Source organism: Chlorocebus sabaeus, chromosome 9 (assembly GCF_047675955.1).
Source record: "Chlorocebus sabaeus isolate Y175 chromosome 9, mChlSab1.0.hap1, whole genome shotgun sequence".
Taxonomy (NCBI): Eukaryota; Metazoa; Chordata; class Mammalia; order Primates; family Cercopithecidae; genus Chlorocebus; species Chlorocebus sabaeus.
The window spans coordinates 72,541,032-72,559,985 of record NC_132912.1 but is presented as its reverse complement, the minus strand read 5'-3'; the positions used below and the strand labels follow the sequence as shown (position 1 = coordinate 72,559,985).

Here is an 18,954-nt window from a genome sequence, read left to right as displayed (position 1 = left end):
ACTTACCAGTATCTGGTAGACATTGCCCATTATAAGGGTACCAATTTCCTTTTACAGTAAAGGGACTTTTTCTGTTGCTTGTTGAACCGGTTCCCAGCTGCCCATTACCACCAAGCCCAAAAGAGTAAATTCGTCCTGATGAAGGAACAAAAGCAGAAGTGTGCTGCCTAGAGTAAAATGATAGAAAACCTCAGGCTTAATTTTACTTTCCAACAATTTACAATGACAAAAGCAGAGAAAATATTAAGAGGTATCTTTTTTCAAAAAATAAATTAACAAAACCAATTGTAGTTCCAAAGCTTCTGTATAAATATTCGTTAACAGCCTTAATCTACAGAATGAATTCTGCATCACACAGGCTGCATGAGCATAGTCCAGAAAATTTCCACTAATGTTTAAATTTTAAATGGCCCAGGTCTATACTGAAATCCCTTACGATAGATGATTCAGCACCAGAGTAGCATCTAACTATGTTGTTCAAGGAAGTCCCCACTACTCCCCTTGCCAAGTTCTAGTCCACAGCTGTGGTCTATGAAAGTCCTCCATTTGGGCATCACCAAGAAGTTTTAGGCTAAGAAATGGGAAGTAACCTAGTACCAATCAGAAGATTGTTATATACACTTATGCATGACAGAAACAATGTTTCCTTTCTTCTGAGGAAAATGATCTCTGTATGTATGCACCAAAACTCCTCTGGAGGTACAATAGTGAAACAAAACCTAAGAAATAACAGAACTGAAGCTAAGGATGGCCCACCAATCCACTCTCAGTAAACCTATCCAGCTCCTCAGAAAAAGCCTCCTTATGCAAGCACGGAAGTATTTCATTGTGTACCCTAACCATGAGATGGTTTTATTGAGAGGACATGGCATCTCCAGGTCTCACCCTTGTTTCTATCAGGTCTTAGATCTCATCTCTTGCTCTAAACCTCTTTGCCATTTGTGGCATACTGTTCATAAAAGTGGCTGAAACTATCCCTCTCCCCATACCCATATCTTATGCAATATGACTGTTGCAGTGGTTTATTCTTATAATGGTAGAGCAGAATTCCAAGTCCTAATCTATAGCTTGCTTTGGCATAGGCTTAGAACGCAGACACTATCGTTTCTGCTGGCCAAAGCAAGCTATAGATTAGGACTTGGATTTAAGACATGGAGAAAGAGATTTCCAGTGTTGCTGGGAACAACTGCTGGCAAAAACAAAGAAATTGGAAAACCAAAGCTGTTAATTTAAATTGACTTTGGAGCTACCCTGAAAGAATTTGCCAATCTGGGTAATGTATTAATTAGCTCGTCACTAAACAGATCAACTTCAAAACCTAATGGCCTTATACACTCTTTCCCTAACTATCTTTAGGAATTCTGCTCTACCATCATAAGAATAAACCACGGTTAGCAGCTAAAGGATGATCTACAATCTGGAACAGAGACAAACTGCCCCAGCTAAGGCCATCCTAGACTCCCAGCTCCTAGCCAGATCAACTGATCATCTAAACCAGCTAAGATGAGAGCAGCCCAGCTAAGCCTGGCCAAAATTACTAAAGCAAAACTATTAGCTAAATAATTATTGTTTTTGCCAGGGGGAGTTCTCTTTACATCCTGGCAAACTCACATATGTTATTTTAAAGGGGTTTTGATTCAAAAGAGTTTTCAAGTTAGCTAGGCTGCCGGATTACTACTCTCCCTCAGGAAGCAGCCATCTTGAAAGGAACATATTAATAGTTTGAAAATTACTGCAATACTAGTCCCACCTACTCAGGAGGCTGAGGCAGGAGGATTGCTTGAACCTGGGAGGCAGAGGTGGCAGTGAGCCAAGATTGTGCCACTGCACTCCAGCCTGGGCAACAGAGCAAGATATATGTACATATATCTAAAAAATATATGTACATATATATGTGTGTGATTATAGTATAAAGCGGGGTTCAGAGCCACTGAATGAACAGAACTACCTTAAGCTCTAGATTTGATGTAAGAGCTCGAAAGCACTTTATTATACTACTAGAATGTAAACTTTTTTCTTTTGGATCATCTACTGATGCACTGACATTTTGGTAATCCTGACTGCTTCGTTCAGGAGGTTTTTGACAATTATTGAATAAAGAAATAATACATATGTCTTTCTTTAAATTTTTATTATTTATTTATTTTTGAGACGGAGTCTCACTCTGTTGCCAGGCTGGAGTGCAGTGGCATGATCTCAGTTCACTGCAACCTCCACCTCCTGGGTTCAAGTTAGTCTCCTGCCTCAACCTCCCGACTAGCTGGGACTGCAGGCATGTGTCACCATGCCCAGCTAATTTTTGTATTTTTAGTAGAAACGGAGTTTCACCATGTTGGTCAGGATGGTCTCAATCTCTTGACCTTGTGATCTGCCCGCCTTGGCCTCCCAAAGTGCTGGGATTACAGGCTTGAGCCACTCACTGCGCCTGGCCCAATAATACATATTTCTTATAGGACTGACTACTTGGAAGTCCAACTGATCAAAATACCAAATATCTACTTACATTTCCTGTTTAGGTTAAGTCCTTAGATCTCACTCAATAGTCGAAATTTTACCCCAGATCCAACAGTTACATGAATAAAATTGCTGAAAAGAACTGGTTTACAGAGCTAAGAATAACTATTCAAATCATGTACATTTTGGCCATTAAGAATTACAAAACTGGATAACATTAAATCATCTGTGATATTTCACAAAGGACTAACAAAACATGTCACCTAAAAAAATGATTTAAATTCATCACCCTGTAGTATTAAGCACTCATATTCCCATTATAGCCTGATGGTGGTTGGGCTGTATATTATATTTCCCATACCTTAACTTTAGGTTTGGCCATATAGTTTGCTTTTGGTCAACAAGATTTCAGTGAATGTGATGCAAGCAGAAGGCCTGAAATGTAATGCACAGTTGAGTTTGCCTTCTTGTGTATTGGTCTCCATCAGAAGAATACCCAGAGGCAGCCCACTGCTCCTCTGGTATAGTCCCAAGAATGAGATATGTAACAAAGCCACCTGAGCTGAAACACAGCCTGAACCAAGTCACCCCAGTGAAGAGGCAGCCTGAAACAGAACTGCCCCAGTCAATCTCTAGGCTAAATAAAAGCTGCTCCAGATAGCCCAAGGCCCAAGGATGAACCACTTTACTGAACCACAAAGAAAGAAATAAACATTTACCATTATATGTCACTGACATGTTGTTTGTGCACAAGAGACCAATAGAGACATTATAAGTTTTATGTAAATAAGTTTATTTATTTATTTTTTGAGACAGTATTTTTGCTCTGTTGCCCAGGCCGGAGTGCAGTGGCGCGATCTCAGCTCACTGCAACTTCCGCCTCCTGGGATCAAGCAATTCTCCTGTCTCATAAGCCTCCCCAGTAGCTGGGATTATAGGTACGTGCCACCACGCCCAGCTAATTTTTCTATTTTTAGTAGAGACGGGGTTTTTTCGCCATGTTGGCCAAGCTGGTCATGAACCCCTAACCTCAGGTGATCCGCCAGCCTCGGCCTCCCAAAGTGCTGGGATTACAGGCGTGAACCACCATGCCTGGCCTATGTCTGTAAGTTTAAACTTAAGCAAAATGAAAAAACATTCTTAGAAAAAAATTAACGTTCACATAACTGACTCAAGAAATAATAAAAGTTATCTTATAGTCACTAGATTGAAGAATGTTTTTTAAATTCTAAAAAATAAAATGCTAGGCACGAATGGCTTTAATGACAAGTTCTACCAACATTTCAAGCTGTTCTATTTCCAAGAATTAGAAAACAAAAGTACTTTCCTCAATGTTATTTTATCAGACTAGAAAACCTTCATAATAAAATCTGGTGAAAAGAATAATAAGAAAAAAATTATAGATCAAGTTCACTGATAAACAGAAATATAAATAATAGTAAACAGAATATTCACAAATCAAGCCCAGCCCTAAATAAAAAGGATAATATTTGACCAAATTGAAGTTATTCCAGAAAAACAAAGCTGTTAACTAGAAAAAAAATCCATCAATATGCCACATTAACAGATTAAAGGAAAAAAAATCATAAATCATTTCGATACAGAAAAAATAACATTAAAAACTTAACATCTAGTCACAATAAAAAAAAAAACTAGGAATAAAAGGGAAATTACTTAGTCTGATAGAGGTTATCTACAAAAATCTTAACAGCAAACATTATACTTAACTGTGAAATATTGAAAGTTTTCCCGCAGAAAGGAAACATGTTTACAGTAAACATTATAATGATGTCCTAACCAGCACGTTAAGACAATTATATAAACACATTAAGTATAAATAACAGAAATAACAAAACAGAACTGAATTGACTCACAGATGATATGACTATGTACATGAGTAACTTATTAAGAGTTTAGCAAGGTGGCTGTATTTAAAATCAATATGTAAATATCAACTATTTCTACATGCCAGTGATTCCTCAGAAGGTGGAAATAAAAATATAATACCATTAAAGACAAACCTAGGAACCTATGAAAAGATATACAAGACCTCTATGATGAAAATTTTCAAACACTTTATTATAAGACATTAAAGAAGTTTGAAAGCTGATTATTAGAAAAGTTAATATTATAAAGATAACAACTTTTCCCCAAATTAACCTAGAGATTCAATGCATTACCAATCAAAATCCCACAAGGCTTTTTTTTTTCTTTGAGAGAACTTGACAGACCTATGCAAAAATTTATATGAAAGTAATAAAGGTCATCATCAGCCAAAGCATTCTTTATTTATTTTCTTTTTGAGATGGAGTTTTGCTCTTGTTGCCCAGGCTGGAGCGCAATGGCGCGATCTTGGCTCACTGCAACCTCCGCCTCCCGGGTTCCAGTGATTCTCCTGCCTCAGTCTCTCGAGTAGCTGGGATTACAGGCATGTGCCAACACACCCAGCTAATTTTGTATTTTTAGTAGAGACGGTGTTTCACCATGTTGGTCAGGCTGGTCTCGAACTCCCGACCTCAGGTGATCCACCCGCCTCAGCCTCCGAAAGTGCTGGAATTACAGGCGTGAGCCACCGCACCCAATCCAGCCAAAGCATTCTTAAAGAACAGAAGATAACAAGGAGTCACTTTACCCCAAATAGAAGAAGTTATTATGGTGTCTATATAGTGTTTAAGTGGCACAGGGGCAGGCATATAGATTGAAAAAGTAGAGATCATAGAAAGAGATCCATGTACATATACCAACTTATGGCAATAGTGACACCATACAGTAGGAGGGTAAAGGATTTTCAAAAATGGAGCTAGACAAGGGGATTCTTGGAAAATCGTGGAATAAGAAGCACCAAGAATCTGTTTCCCACCTGGACAACAATTACACTGGCAGAATCTGTCCTACAGAACCATTTTGCAACTCTGGAGTCTATGCAGAGGTTTGTTATTTCCAAGAGAAGAGATGGATGGCAAACTCTGGTTAATTTCAATTTCAGATCATAGCATGGTAGCAGTTACCCATTTCTTACTCCTGTGTAAGGGAGCCATGAACAGGTTTCAGGAGCAGCTTGTACGCAACTTGTAGAAGCCAGGGTGGGCAAAAAGGACTTTGTCCCTTTTAGGAACTGGTGCCCTGATCACTGATTGGTGCTTCTGATCGTCAAGGTGCAGAAAGGCAGGCAATCACTGTTGTACACTCTCCCATTCTGGCTAAAGAGACTTCCAAGGAATTCAAAGAGCTGATGCCTTTCTCTTTCTTTCTTCCACTCTCCTTTCGCCCCCACCTTTCATTTTTTTCTTTATTTCTTTGGGGAACCAGGCATTTAAGGTCTAGAACATTAAAAAGCAACCACATTTATGGGTGAATTTAGAAAGTCACTGTGCATTAGCAGGGAAAGGTACAGGCTAAGAAAAGATCTGCAAAGACCTCATTTTTATACCTCAGGGAGACTCCTGACACAGAGACAGCGTACAACAATCAAAAACCAGAAATCAGCAAACTCTGGCGAAGGGGGAGAATCTGATTTCCAGTTACCACATTACTAGAGTTAAACATCCAGTTTTCAAAAAACATCACAAGGAGAAAAGATGTTTCTCCTGTTACTATGTAGTAAGTAGCAGGCAAGGGTGGCCCATTCAAAGAAAATATAAACCAACAATAGAAACTACCCCTGAGAAAGGTCAAATGGCAGACCTAAAAGACAAAGACTAAATCAAACATCCTAAAGATGCTCAAATAACTAGAGTAAGACGTGTAAAAAGAAAAAAAAAATTAGGAACAAAATGGAAATACCAATCAAAAAGAAAAACTAAAAAAAAAAATTCTGGAGTTGGAAAGTACAATATCTGAAATAAAAAACACACTAAAGAGATCTGAAGGCAGATTTCAGAAAGCAGAAGAAAAATCAGCAAATATAAAGATAGGACAATTGAAATTATTGAGTCTGTGGAACAGAAAGAGATCTTAAAAAAATGTGGAGAGTCTAGGGGAACTACAGGATACCATTAAAGAGGAAAATAATAATCACCAAAGAATACTTACAGTGTGATTACATGCATTTGAAGCTAATAGTTGATAAAATTATTGTATAGATATGCATATAAGGTAGAAAAACATTAAGCAAGCTGATCAAAATTAAATTAAGTGTTCAAAAAAGGTACATTTTGTTACTTGGGAGTATGCTCAATTTAGTTCCCCCAAAGATGAAGTTCAACTCAAAGACTCCTCTATTTATTCCCAAGACCTAAGAATCAATAGATGAAGCTCAATGCCAAAGACTCTTCTATTTACTCCCAAGAACTCACAATAAGGAGAATTAGGAAATAATTGGTTTAATTATACCAATCAAACTTTCATCACATTAATTCTGTCTTAATTAACTGGTCGATCTCCTCACCCTTTAAGGAAAAAAGGTAAGCCTGGGCAACATAATGAGACCTTGTTGCTTCTAAAAATTAAAAAAGTAAAATTAGCTGGGCATGGTAGTGCATTCCTGTAGTCCCAGTTACTCAAAAGGTTGAGGCAAGAGGATCACTTGAACATAGGAGGTTGAGGCTGCAATAAGCCACAATTGTGGCACTGCACTCCAGCCTGGGTGACATAGCAAGACTCTATCACCCAAAAAAGAAAAGAAAAGAAAAAAACGTGGAAAGAAAGAAGCCTTTTGAGTGCAATATCAAATACAATAAATATAATATTACATATACCTTATTAACATCTTGCCTCAGCTAAATCTGTTCAAGTAAAGATAAAGTAACAGTTAAAAAAGATGTTTCTCCTGTTACTATGACTCCTCAGTGGCAAAATAGGTATTTGGAGGGAGAACGTGTTTCCTCAGATTATTAGGATCCCTGAAACAATTCAATAAGCAATCCCTAAACAACTGCAGTTTAGAGACCAGAATGCTCTTTTATATAACACCTTACCGTCCACAAGCAATCTGAGTGACAATGCTTCCCATAAGTTCAAAAACTTTCCTTGGGTTTATTTCATGACTGGTAGAATTATGGCCCAACTGACCATACCCTCCAGCTCCAAAAGTAAACACTCCACCTTCCTAAAAAAAGACAAAACCCCTTATCATTAGAAGGCATAATAAAGAAAATAACTGATCTCCAGAAAAATAAGTCCAAATCTTTAATATAAACTCAGGTTTTTCTCTTCTAAGAACTGTCTTCATAATTTAACAGATAGATGGCTCTTTCAAAGTAAAATGTCATACAACTATGAGAATTCCAGGTAACGATGTCTTCACCATTATAAAATATTTAAAGTAGACACTGAAGAGATACAAATAATTATTTATTTGCATTGCCTTTCATTATCATTATACTGTCTTGCTGGATTCCAAGTACATATACAAAACTTCACAAAACCTAAAAATGGTATCTTCACTTTTCAAGGTAGTTACTGCCTTACATAGATGCGCTGCAAAAAGAGTACATGTAACCAGAGTGCCTAAATATAGCAATTTTTATTTACTTATTTATTTTTTCAGACAGGGTCTTGCTCTATCACCCAGGCTTGAGTGCAGTGGCATAATCACAACTCACTGCAGCCTCAACCTCCTGGAGTCAGGTGATCCTCCCACCTCAGCCTCCTAAGTAGCTGGGAGTACAGGCATGCACCATCAAGTCTGACTATTTTTTTACTTTTTTGTAGAGATCGGGTTTTCCTGTGTTGCCCAGGCTGTTCTCGAACACCTGGGCTCAAGCAATCCTCTTGCCTTGGCCTCCCAAAGTGCTGAGATTACAGGCATGAGCCACCGTGCGTGGCCTTATAGCAATTTTTAGCATACAGTTACTATAATATACAGATGTCATTTAAAAAAAAAACTTCTCATAAAAACATTTAACTAAAGCGGATCACTTGAGGTCACTTGAGGTCAAGAGTTTGAGACTAGCCTGGCCAACATGGCAAAACCCTGTCTCTACTAAAAATACAAAAATTAGGGCCAGGCGTGGTGGCTCACACCTGTAATCCCAGTACTTTGGGAGGCTGAGGCAGGCAGATCATGAGGTCAGGAGATTGAGACCATTCTGGCTAACAAGGTGAAACCCCGTCGCTGCTAAAAATACAAAAAGTTAGCCAGGCATGGTGGCACGGACCTGGAGTCCCAGCTACTTGGGAGGCTGAGGCAGGAGAATTGCTTGTACCCGGAAGGCAGAGTTTGCAGTGAGCCGAGATTGCGCCACTGCACTCCAGCCTGGGTGACAGAGAAAGACTCCATCTCAAAAAAAAAAAAAATTAGTTAGGCGTGGTGGTAGGCGCCTGTAGTTCCATCTACTTTGGACGCTGAGGCAGAAGGATCGCTTGAACCCAGGAGGCGCAGGTTGCCATGGGCCGAGATCATGCCACTCAACTGCAACCTGGGCGACAAACCGAGACTCTGTCACAAAACAAACAAACAAACAAAAAAACATATAACATATAACTAAATTAGAAGTTCTGTATTGGAAAAAAATCTGTGATAACACAATCACAATTAGTATTCTTCAGTTCAACTGCTTTTCTTCATAGTTGTAGCTATATATGCAACTTTATATCCTGCTTTCATCATTTAATAGCATTATTACATACTGTTATATGAGAACATTCATTTTTGTTTTTTTATCATAGAAAATTTCAAGCAAATACACAAAGGTAAAGAGAAAATATAGTAAATCACCATATAACCATCACTCAGTTTCAATAACTGGCAAAAGGTTGGTTATTTTGTTTCACTGGTGTCTCCCTTTCCCTTTTGGGGGTATTTTCAAACAAAACAAAAAACACTTGAGTACTTTAAAGCAAACTGTGGTCATCATACCATTTCACCCACAAATGTGTATGTATCTTCAACAGCATATATCTCTAAGAGATAAAAGTATATAACCGTAATACTATTATCACATTCACAAAATCAATAGCCATGTTTAAATCTTCCTGATTATTTTATTGCATCATGTCACAAATCATATGTCTGCTTTGTTAGTGAAGCTAAAAATAAGTAAGTCAGGTGGGGCACGGTGGCTCACGCCTATAATCCCAGCACTTTGGGAGGCTGAGGCGGGCAGATTATTTGAGGTCAGGAGATTGAGACTAGCCTGGCCAACACGCCGACACTTCGTCTCTACTAAAAATACAAAAATTAGCTGGGCATAGTGGTGTGCACCTGTAATCCCAGCTACTTGGGAGGCTGAGGCAGAAGAATCACTTGAACCTAGGAGACAGAGGCCTGCAGTGAGCCAAGATCACACCACTGCACTCCAGCCTTGGCAACACAGTGAGACGCCATCTCAATAAAAATACATATATATACACACATATATATATAAAAAATAAAAATAAGTCAAAGTATGTCAGCCTGATACATCCCCATTAGGCTTAATGGTCTTTGCCTGGATCCATTATTTCATCAGGGAGTCTAAAATGGTGATTTTTCTAGTTTTATTATTTTTCCTACAGTTATGAACTGAAATTCTTCTATAAATAATTTGACTCATTAACTATTAAATTACCTAAAATACAAATTGCAAATGAAAGGCAGAATACTTGATTCTTTCCCATTACTGACCAGTTAAAAAAAAAAAATGAGAGTTGTCCTAGCAACTTCCCAAGGTAAGCAATAAGTTTTGCTTATGTTGATTTGCGGGAAGAGAAGATCATTACGAACTCATGGATTTTTTTATAGATCTGATGTTTTCCATTTTTTGCAGTCATTATTTCTTCTCCATATCCAGTGAAAGCTCCTTCAAGTTGTTCTTCTGACAGGACCACAGTAATCTTTGCTTTTTTATAACACAAAATGCCCAAAAGTATTCTTATACATATTTTTTGTCCCAGACATGGGATCAGACTCTTCTCTAAGAAGCCTGGTTCCTTTTAGTGGAGAATCTATAACAATCAAAGGATTATCATTGTGTCCAGATTATACATGGTTCATTACTTCTAGGACCTTTCAGTGGTTATGGCAAAACAAAAACAAAAACAAAACAAAAAGCATATTCTTGGAGAAAAATAAAGAGTTCATACTAACACTTGCAATTCAAAGTAAAGATCACAAGGTTTTAACTTAATTCCTATAGTTTTACACCTATCTCTTTTAAGTTGAAAATCATAGTTTATAACACAGTAAAATAACTACTTCTTTGCTTTCTCCTATGTATATGTAACATATTGGAAAAAAGATAATAGCAAATTTACTTCTAACAGTAAGACTACAGAATGCACATTTGTAATCCCAGCATTTTGGGAGGCTGAGGTGGGAGGCTCACTTGAAACCAGGAGTACCAGACCAGCCTAGGCAACAAAGCGAGACACCATCTCTACAAAAAATTAAAAAAAAAAAAATCAGCCAGGCATAGTGGCGCATGCCTGTAGTTCTAGCTACTCAGGAGACTGAGGTGGAAGGACTGCTTGAGCCCAAGAATTTGGTCATAGCTTCAGTGCACTATGACTGTGCCACTGCACTCCAACTTGAGCAACAGAGTGAGACCCCCATCTCAGGGAAAAAAAAAGTTACAGAATGCAGTTTAAGGGCCAGGCACAGTGGCTCACGCCTGTAATCCTAGCATTTTGGGAGGCCAAGGCGGGTGGATTTCTTGAGGTCAGGAGTTCAAGACCAGTGTGGCCAACATGGTGAAACCCCATCTCTGCTAAAAATACAGAAAATTAGCCGGGCGTGGTAACGCATGCCTGTAGTCCCAGGTACTCAGGAGGTTGAGGCAGGAGAATCACTTGAACCCAAAAGGTGGAGGTTACAGTGGGCCAAGATCGCACCATTGTACTCTAGACTGGGTGACAGAGTGAGGCTCTGTCTCAAAAAAAAAGAAGAAAAAAAAAAAAAAAGGAAAAGAAAGCAGTTTAAGATTTCTTTGTGGATTCAGTTTATCCTTAGCGTATTTCCCCCAGTGATGTACAGCAAAATGCTGTATTTTAAAATCACCTAAAATAATTCTTTCTTGTGTAGTTGTGTCATCAACTTGTTAGTTTTCCATTTTTAAGGACTAATATGTATATAATTTACATATAATTTTTACATATATATATAAAACTTTGCTTTTTTTTTTTTTTTTTTGAGACGGTTGCCTAGGCTGGAGTACAGTGGCACTGTCTCGGCTCACTGCAACCTCCGCCTCCCAGGTTCAAGCAATTCTCCTGCCTCAGCCTCCTGAGTATCTGGGATTACAGGTATCTGCCACCACGCCCACCTAATTTTTTGTATTTTTAGTAGAGACAGGGTTTCACCACATTGGCCAGGATGGTCTCGAACTCCTGACCTCGTGATCCACCTGTCTCGGCCTCCCAAAGCACTGGGATTACGGGTGTAAGCCACTGCACCGAGCCATAATTTTGCTTTTTAATTACATGTAACAGTTTCTAGATTCCAAAGTAAAAAATTATAAGGCAAAGCACATTTGTTCTGGCTATTAATTTTAAATGATTGTGTTTTTAAAAACACACATGGCCAGGTGCAGTGGCTCATACCTGTAATCCCAGCACTCCGGGAGGCAGAGGCAGGTGGATCACTTAAGGTCAGGAGTTCAAGACCAGCCTAGCAAACATGGTGAAACCACGTCTCTACAAAAAAAATACAAAAAATAGCCAGGTGTGATGGCACATGCCTATAATCCCAGCTACTTGGGAGGCTGAAGCATGAGAATCGCTTGAACCCGGGAGGTGGAGGTTGCAGTGAGCCAAGATCATACCACTGTACCCCAGCCTGGGAGACAGAGTTTTTGTTCAAAAACAAAAACAAACAAACATACATGGCATATGATGTATGTTCATATTTCGGTCCCTTTCTTACAAAAAGATAGCTGTTCCATACGCCTTGCTCTTTTCACTTAGCAATATATCATAGAAATCATTCCACAGCATAAGTATCTCATTCTGTTTTACACTTCACTGTACTTCATTACAGGGATGTACCACAATTTAACTCATGGACATAGGGATTTCTCCTAGTCTTTTGCTATTAAAATGCTACAATAAATGGTCTTGTGCATACATAATTTCAAATCTTTGGGGTAGATTCCTAAAAGTGGGTCTGCTAAATCAAAATGTGTATTTGTATGTGACTTACATAATACATCTGCAAATAAACTTGAAAAAAAATGTGACATCTTTATGGAAGTATCCTCATATCTATAAACATGGCATGTCTTTCCATTTATTCTGTTTTTAAAAGTTAGTTTTAAAATCTTTCCTAATGCAGTTTTCCTAGTGTAGGTTTTGTACAGAAGACTATTTCATAAAGCAATCTTAATCTATTTACTATTTCCAAGAAATTCTTCCAGAAAAGAAAGATATATGGATATAGAACATGTATTTTAACTTAAATCGAGAGAAAATATTTTATTTTGGGGATATTTACAACTATCTAATTTTGTTAAAAATAATATACACCCAAAATTCCAATAAACAAATGTCACTAGCTACTATCTTCTGACAGAGGAATACAAAAGAGTACAGAATTAGTATTTCTTAAAACTAAATAGACACAAAGTTACTTATCCTAGAACATGAGGATGAATGGTTATCTGAAAGGCTAAATCTGAAAAGCATTAACATTGTTAGCCTTTCTGCCGTAAAATTAAGTTTTTGGAATTATATCACACATGGTATTTTTTATATTTTGATAAATTTCTTCCAAATACCAATAACAAAAAAGGGCAAGTAAAAAGTAAGACTTGCCAACAGGAATAAATAAGACTTCAGTGATTACATTTGTAATCTGAACACCAAAATCAATAAAATATGATATTAGGTTGGTGCAAAAGTAATTGCGGTTTTTACTATTAATGGCAAAAAAACGAAATTACTTTTGCACCAACCTAATAATAAGATTGGCAGGTATAATATTCCTTCCTTAATAAAGGCAAGTAATACAAAATACTTTAACTTTCATAATTGGTCATTATATTTTTAAAAGTGCCTTGAGTTCATTATATTTGACAATAATGAAGAATAATTCTTGTCTTGCTAAAATTCCCAAGTAGAAATATAATGCAGAATTTTAAAGCCTGATTAGAAGTTAATCTTTTTTTTTGAAACAAGGTCTCACTCTGTCTCCCAGGCTGCAGTGCAGTGGTGTGATCTCAGCGCACTGCAAACTCCACCTCCTAGGTTCAACTGATTCTCCTGCCTCAGCCTCCCGAGTAGCAAGGATTATAGGTGCCTGCCGCTATGTCTAGCTAACTTTCGTATTTTTAGTAGAGACAGGGCTTCACCAAGTTGGCCAGGCTGGTCTTGAACTCTTGACCACAGGTAACCCACCTGCCTCAACCTCCCGAAGCGATGGGATTACAGGCATGAGCCACCATGCCTGGACAATAATGTCTTTTTACCAATTTTATATACTATGTAAGACCAAAACAGATAAAGAAGTTTAACCAGTTTCTAACTTAACCAATGAAAAACTTGCAAATTCCTTTACATTAACATGACTGTAATAAATAATCCTCTGGTAAAGGTTAATTGAATGCTTTCATTTTCATCTAACTTCTAGTCACTCGAGAACTAAACAGTACTGATACTTAATTGGCACATACCCAAGACAGTGAGAGGTCAGAGTTAAAGCCATTGATAAAACTCTGATCAAAGCTCACTATAACTGCTTGCACAATACTTGGCCTATGAATAACAGACAGATTCATCTCCTCTATTGCTTGTATGAAGTATTTATAAGCCAAATGGAAACTACATTCAAATTAGGCTGAGCTACACAATATAAATGGGTTTGATACATGTATCATGGTAAGCCTAATGAACTAAAATGGAATAATTTTATTCAAAGTATGACTTAAGCAGTATTTCATATAAAGCTGAGAAATTCAGCAATATACTATCATTACATATAATAGTGTATCAATTCACATTTTATAACATAAAACAAAGTTGAAAAATTAGGTAAATTATTTTCAAGAATAATCTAAGTATTTTTTCCCAGATAAATTATATTTGAAATACCAATAATACTCAAGTTAAAACTTGAGAAAATATCATGAGAACATTCATTAATTATGAAAGAACTATGATGAGCAATAATAAAGAAGTTTTAAAAGTACAATACCTTGGTTAGTGCAGCAGTATGATCTTCTCCACAACAAATATAAACTATTTTCTGAGATCTTAGTGACTTTAGTAAATTAGGAACATACCTATCTGAAAATTCCAACAAGAGATGTTAATAATATTTTAAAAATTAAAACTCATCTAGATGTGTTTCCTCTACAGCTTCCCAAGCTCAGTAGATAGTTGTGAGTAAATAATTTTAACTATGATTCAATGATTTTGTAGTACAAGCTTCCTAAGTTGGGTTCCCAGGCCTATCCATACTATTGTGATAAAGGAGGGACTTAAAGAGTTAAGTGCTAAACAGCCAATATGCCAGTCTATACAGGACTCAGCAATCAAGGAATTTCAAAATTATTTAACTGCTTCTAATTTTCCACATATACACATCATTCTTTATATTCACTTCATGATAGTTACACCAACAGGAGCCTACTTAAAAGCCTGGAAAAAAAAATGTACTTTAGGCTGTTTTGTAGCAGAAAAGATACATGATATCCTAATATGACATATTCTTCTTAGGAAAAACAAGGTATTCTTTAATTCTTTGTTTATCATTACTAATCGTTATCAGATTAACAACTCACTTTTGTCCATTTCAGTCATTACAATTATATTGAACTATAAGAAATTAGCTTTTGTAAGTCAAATACTGGCATTCAACTCAATGTAATCATGAAAAATAAGTTCCAAGATCCCAACTTGTTTCAATTTTAATTTTTTCAAATTCAAAATGTTTAAGACTTTAGCATCAATGTTAAAAGTGAAGCCCAACCAAAGATTAATTTAATCCAAATAATTTAAATATTTCCTTGAAAAACTCAAAGATTAACACTTCATGTTACTTCCCCAGAATAATTTTACAGCTTCCTTCCACTAACAGTGGCCAACAGTGGATTAACAATTTGAAGTAATGTTTTTCAACTGTCTTTTAATAAACATCCAATACTAAAGATGTTGTCCAGATATAGTTTTTATAGTTCTTTAATGAAAAAAGGATATTTTGTGTCTTCCCACTGCATTCCTCAAATGGAATTTTTAAATAACATCTTATCCCCACCTCTACACCAGGGAACATACATTTCTCTCTTATACTAAGAATCACTGATCTATCTCAAAAGATCATCTCTTTTAAAAAACACACTTAAACTATACATAATGAGAACCTACCATTTTCATCATTAAGACCTAGCTGACCAAACTTGTTGCGTCCCCATCCAAAGATAGCTCCAGAAAGGGTGAGTACAAAACTATGGGCTCCTCCTGCTGCAACTTGCATGAAAGGGATTCCAAGCAAAGACTTAATCAGCTGTGGTGAAGTTTGCTTTTTACAGTCAGTACCTAAACCCAATTGGCCATATTTATTCTGTCCCCAACAGAAGACTTCACTTGCTGTAAAACAATAACGGAAAAATTAACCATTTTTCTTATAAGCAAAAAATTTAATTTGAAAATAATCATTTCATTTAAAATTTCATACAAAGAGTATTATTTTGGGACATTCTTCCTATCATCAAAAGAATATAAATATTATTTTTAGCAATTATGCTTATTTTTCTTATATGAACATATACTACTACCTAGAAGAACATTCAGTATTAGTATACTTTAAGTTTGATTGACTACACAGAGGAACAGGTGAGTCATATAACAAGGAGTAATCTCATTTCCTTATGATCCTCAACAGTCTCCTTTTAATATTCCTCAAGTCTCATTTTTATTCTGTAGTTTCTCCCAAGAGGTACTCATTCAAGCTCAAACTTCAGTAGCTATCTGCTGATCACATTCAAAATATTATCAATAGCCCAAACCTCTCCTGACGAAAAAACCCACATAACCCATTGTTTACCTGACATCTATACTTGGAAATTTCAAAGGAACTTCTAACTTAGGATGCCCCCAACTGAATTCATTACCCCCATCCTACTTCCCTGGACCTCTTTCCAGTGTTCCCCATTTTGGTAAATAACATCATAACTGACTCAGTAGCTACAATTATAAACCTAGGGAGTCTTCCTTAATACTCCTCTCTCTCTTTATTTTTTTTTAACTTCACAGATATCCAGTCTATCATATATCACCAATTTATATACAGTTTTCTTTCTAAAGAAAAATACGGCAAATAGATCCATTCCTCACCATCTTAACTGATTCCTATAATAGTTTCCCCTGCCTGTCACTTTTGCTCCCATACTGCCATCGTATTTTGCAACTTTAGACATCCTTTTATTAAACTAACAACTGGCACTAAATAACTGATACACTAATAACTGAGTTTTTTAATTGAAATTCCAAAATAGTACACACTTAAAAGTAAGCTTCCTTCCAAAAAAAATCAGAATCCTGGTTCCTCTTTCAAGAGACAGTCACTCTTTTTTTTTTTTTTTGAGATGGAGTCTTGCTCTGTCGCCCAGGTTGGAGTGCAGTGGTGCAATCTTCGCTTGCTGCAACCTCCATCTCCCGGGTTCAAGTGATTCTCCTGCCTCAGCCTCCTGAGCAGCTGGGATTACAGGCATGTGCCACCACATCTGGCTAATTTTTTAAAAATATTCTTAGCAGAGATGGGGTTTCACCATGTTGGACAGGCTGGTCTTGAACTCCTGACCTAGCGACCCACCCACCTCAGCCTCCCAAAGTGGTGGGATTACAGGCATGAGCCACCACACCCATCCTGAGACAACCACTCTCACCAATTACTGGTAAGTCCTTCAAGAAATGTTCTATGTGCATATAAACAGACATTTGTATACATGTATAGAGATATTGTAAAAATGCAGATTTGATAATATTGCTCACCCCAAAAAATATATTTCAGTGCTTTCTCATTGCTCTTGGGATAAACACTTTAAACAAGGCCTATAAGATGCTGTATGATCTACCTATGTTTCCAATCTCTTCTCATATCAGTCTCTTCCCTCACTCGCTATACTCTAGCCATACTTGCCTTCCTTTATATTCTCCAATGGCCACTTCTCACACACTTGCTGTTCTCTCTACCTAAACCTTCCCCTCATCTTTGTCCAGTTCATTTCAATTCTCTCCCAGTAGGAGCCTTTCTTCCCTGATCTCCTAGATTAGGTCTAGTACCTCTGCTGTATGTTCTAAATACCCTAAAGTTTTTCTTTATAGCCCTTACCATAGTATGTAACTATATCATTATTTGAATGACTGTATCACAAGGGCTAGTAAGTAGTATACTGCTTATTACTGTATGCTGTAGTATGCCTAGTTCATACTAAGGGCTCTAAAAAATGTTTAGTGGCCGGGCACAGTGGCTCACGCCTGTAATCCCAGCACTTTGGGAGGTCAAGGCGGGAGGATCCGAGGTCAGGAGATAGAGACCATCCTGACCAACACGGTGAAACCCTGTCTCTACTAAAAAAAAAAAAATACAAAAAATTAGCAGGGCGTGGTGGCGGGCCCCTGTAGTCCCAGCTACTTGGGAGGCTGAGGCAGAAGAATGGCATGAACCCAGAAGGCGGAGCTTGCAGTGAGCCGAGATTGCACTATTGCACTCCAGGCTGGGCGACAGAGCGAGATTCCATCACAAAAAAAAAAAAAAAAAAAAAGACAAATGAATAACATATTGCCTACAGCATAAAGCTGAGTAAGCCAAAAAAAAAAAAAAAAAAAGGTCAACATGAAACTGTCCTCAGTAAAACCTCTGAGTTTAAATTTATGTTAGATCCACCTACCAAAATATCAAAAGAGGAGTTGGCAAAACAACAAAGAATACACAGAGATTCCATGTTCCTAACTGCCTACAGAAGTCCAAATTCCTTAATATGACATTTAAGGCCCTTTATAACAGATTTCTCTTTTTATTTCAGCCTAAACTGAAGTATGAGTATGTCTCCCATTCTCTCACAACACCCACATAAAACTACATGTCAAATACACCACTTTCTTAACTCTATGCCTTTACACTAGCATAACTCCCTTAGCCACTCAACGTTTCTCCTTGTCCTTCTCAGCATTTCTCCAATTATTAATTAAAAAAAAAATCTTTAAAGACTTGCATCAAATACTAATCCTCTCCTCCTTACTGTTACCAATTATATCAATTAGAAACAATTATATCATCACAGTATTTTACTTTTACCTTGTCTGAAATAATACATATTTTTTTCTGCCTCAAACTAGTTATTTACTTGGACATCTGTCTCTTTCACTAGACTGTATGATCCCTAAACCTGTCTCTTAATTTATCGGTGCTTCCCCATGATTCTAGCTTAGTGTTTTATTTGTAGTAGGCTTCACTAAATAGTAACACTAAATAGTAACAATGGAGCAAATGGAACCTATTTCTTCTTTTTTTTTTTTTTTTGAGACAGCGTCTCACTGTGTCACCCAGGCTGGAGTGCAGTGGCGCGATCTTGGCTCACTGCAACCTCCACCTCCTGGGTTCAAGCAATTTTCCTGCCTCAGCCTCCCAAGTGGCTGGGACTACAG

General features: G+C 37.2%; 1 protein-coding gene across 7 annotated transcripts in view; it reads right to left on the bottom strand.

Annotated features, from left to right (window-relative positions):
* Positions 1 to 18,954, bottom strand: part of HERC4 (HECT and RLD domain containing E3 ubiquitin protein ligase 4) — a 149,232-nt gene that overhangs the window by 92,189 nt on the left and 38,089 nt on the right. For all 7 annotated transcript variants that reach the window (XM_073019103.1, XM_073019106.1, XM_007963290.3 and 4 more), the window contains 4 exons: positions 15,673 to 15,894; positions 14,501 to 14,592; positions 7,371 to 7,501; positions 7 to 167 (listed from right to left, as the gene is read on the bottom strand). In XM_073019103.1, coding sequence (XP_072875204.1) covers positions 7 to 167; positions 7,371 to 7,501; positions 14,501 to 14,592; positions 15,673 to 15,894 — 606 coding nt within the window. The remainder of the gene's footprint in view (positions 1 to 6; positions 168 to 7,370; positions 7,502 to 14,500; positions 14,593 to 15,672; positions 15,895 to 18,954) is intronic.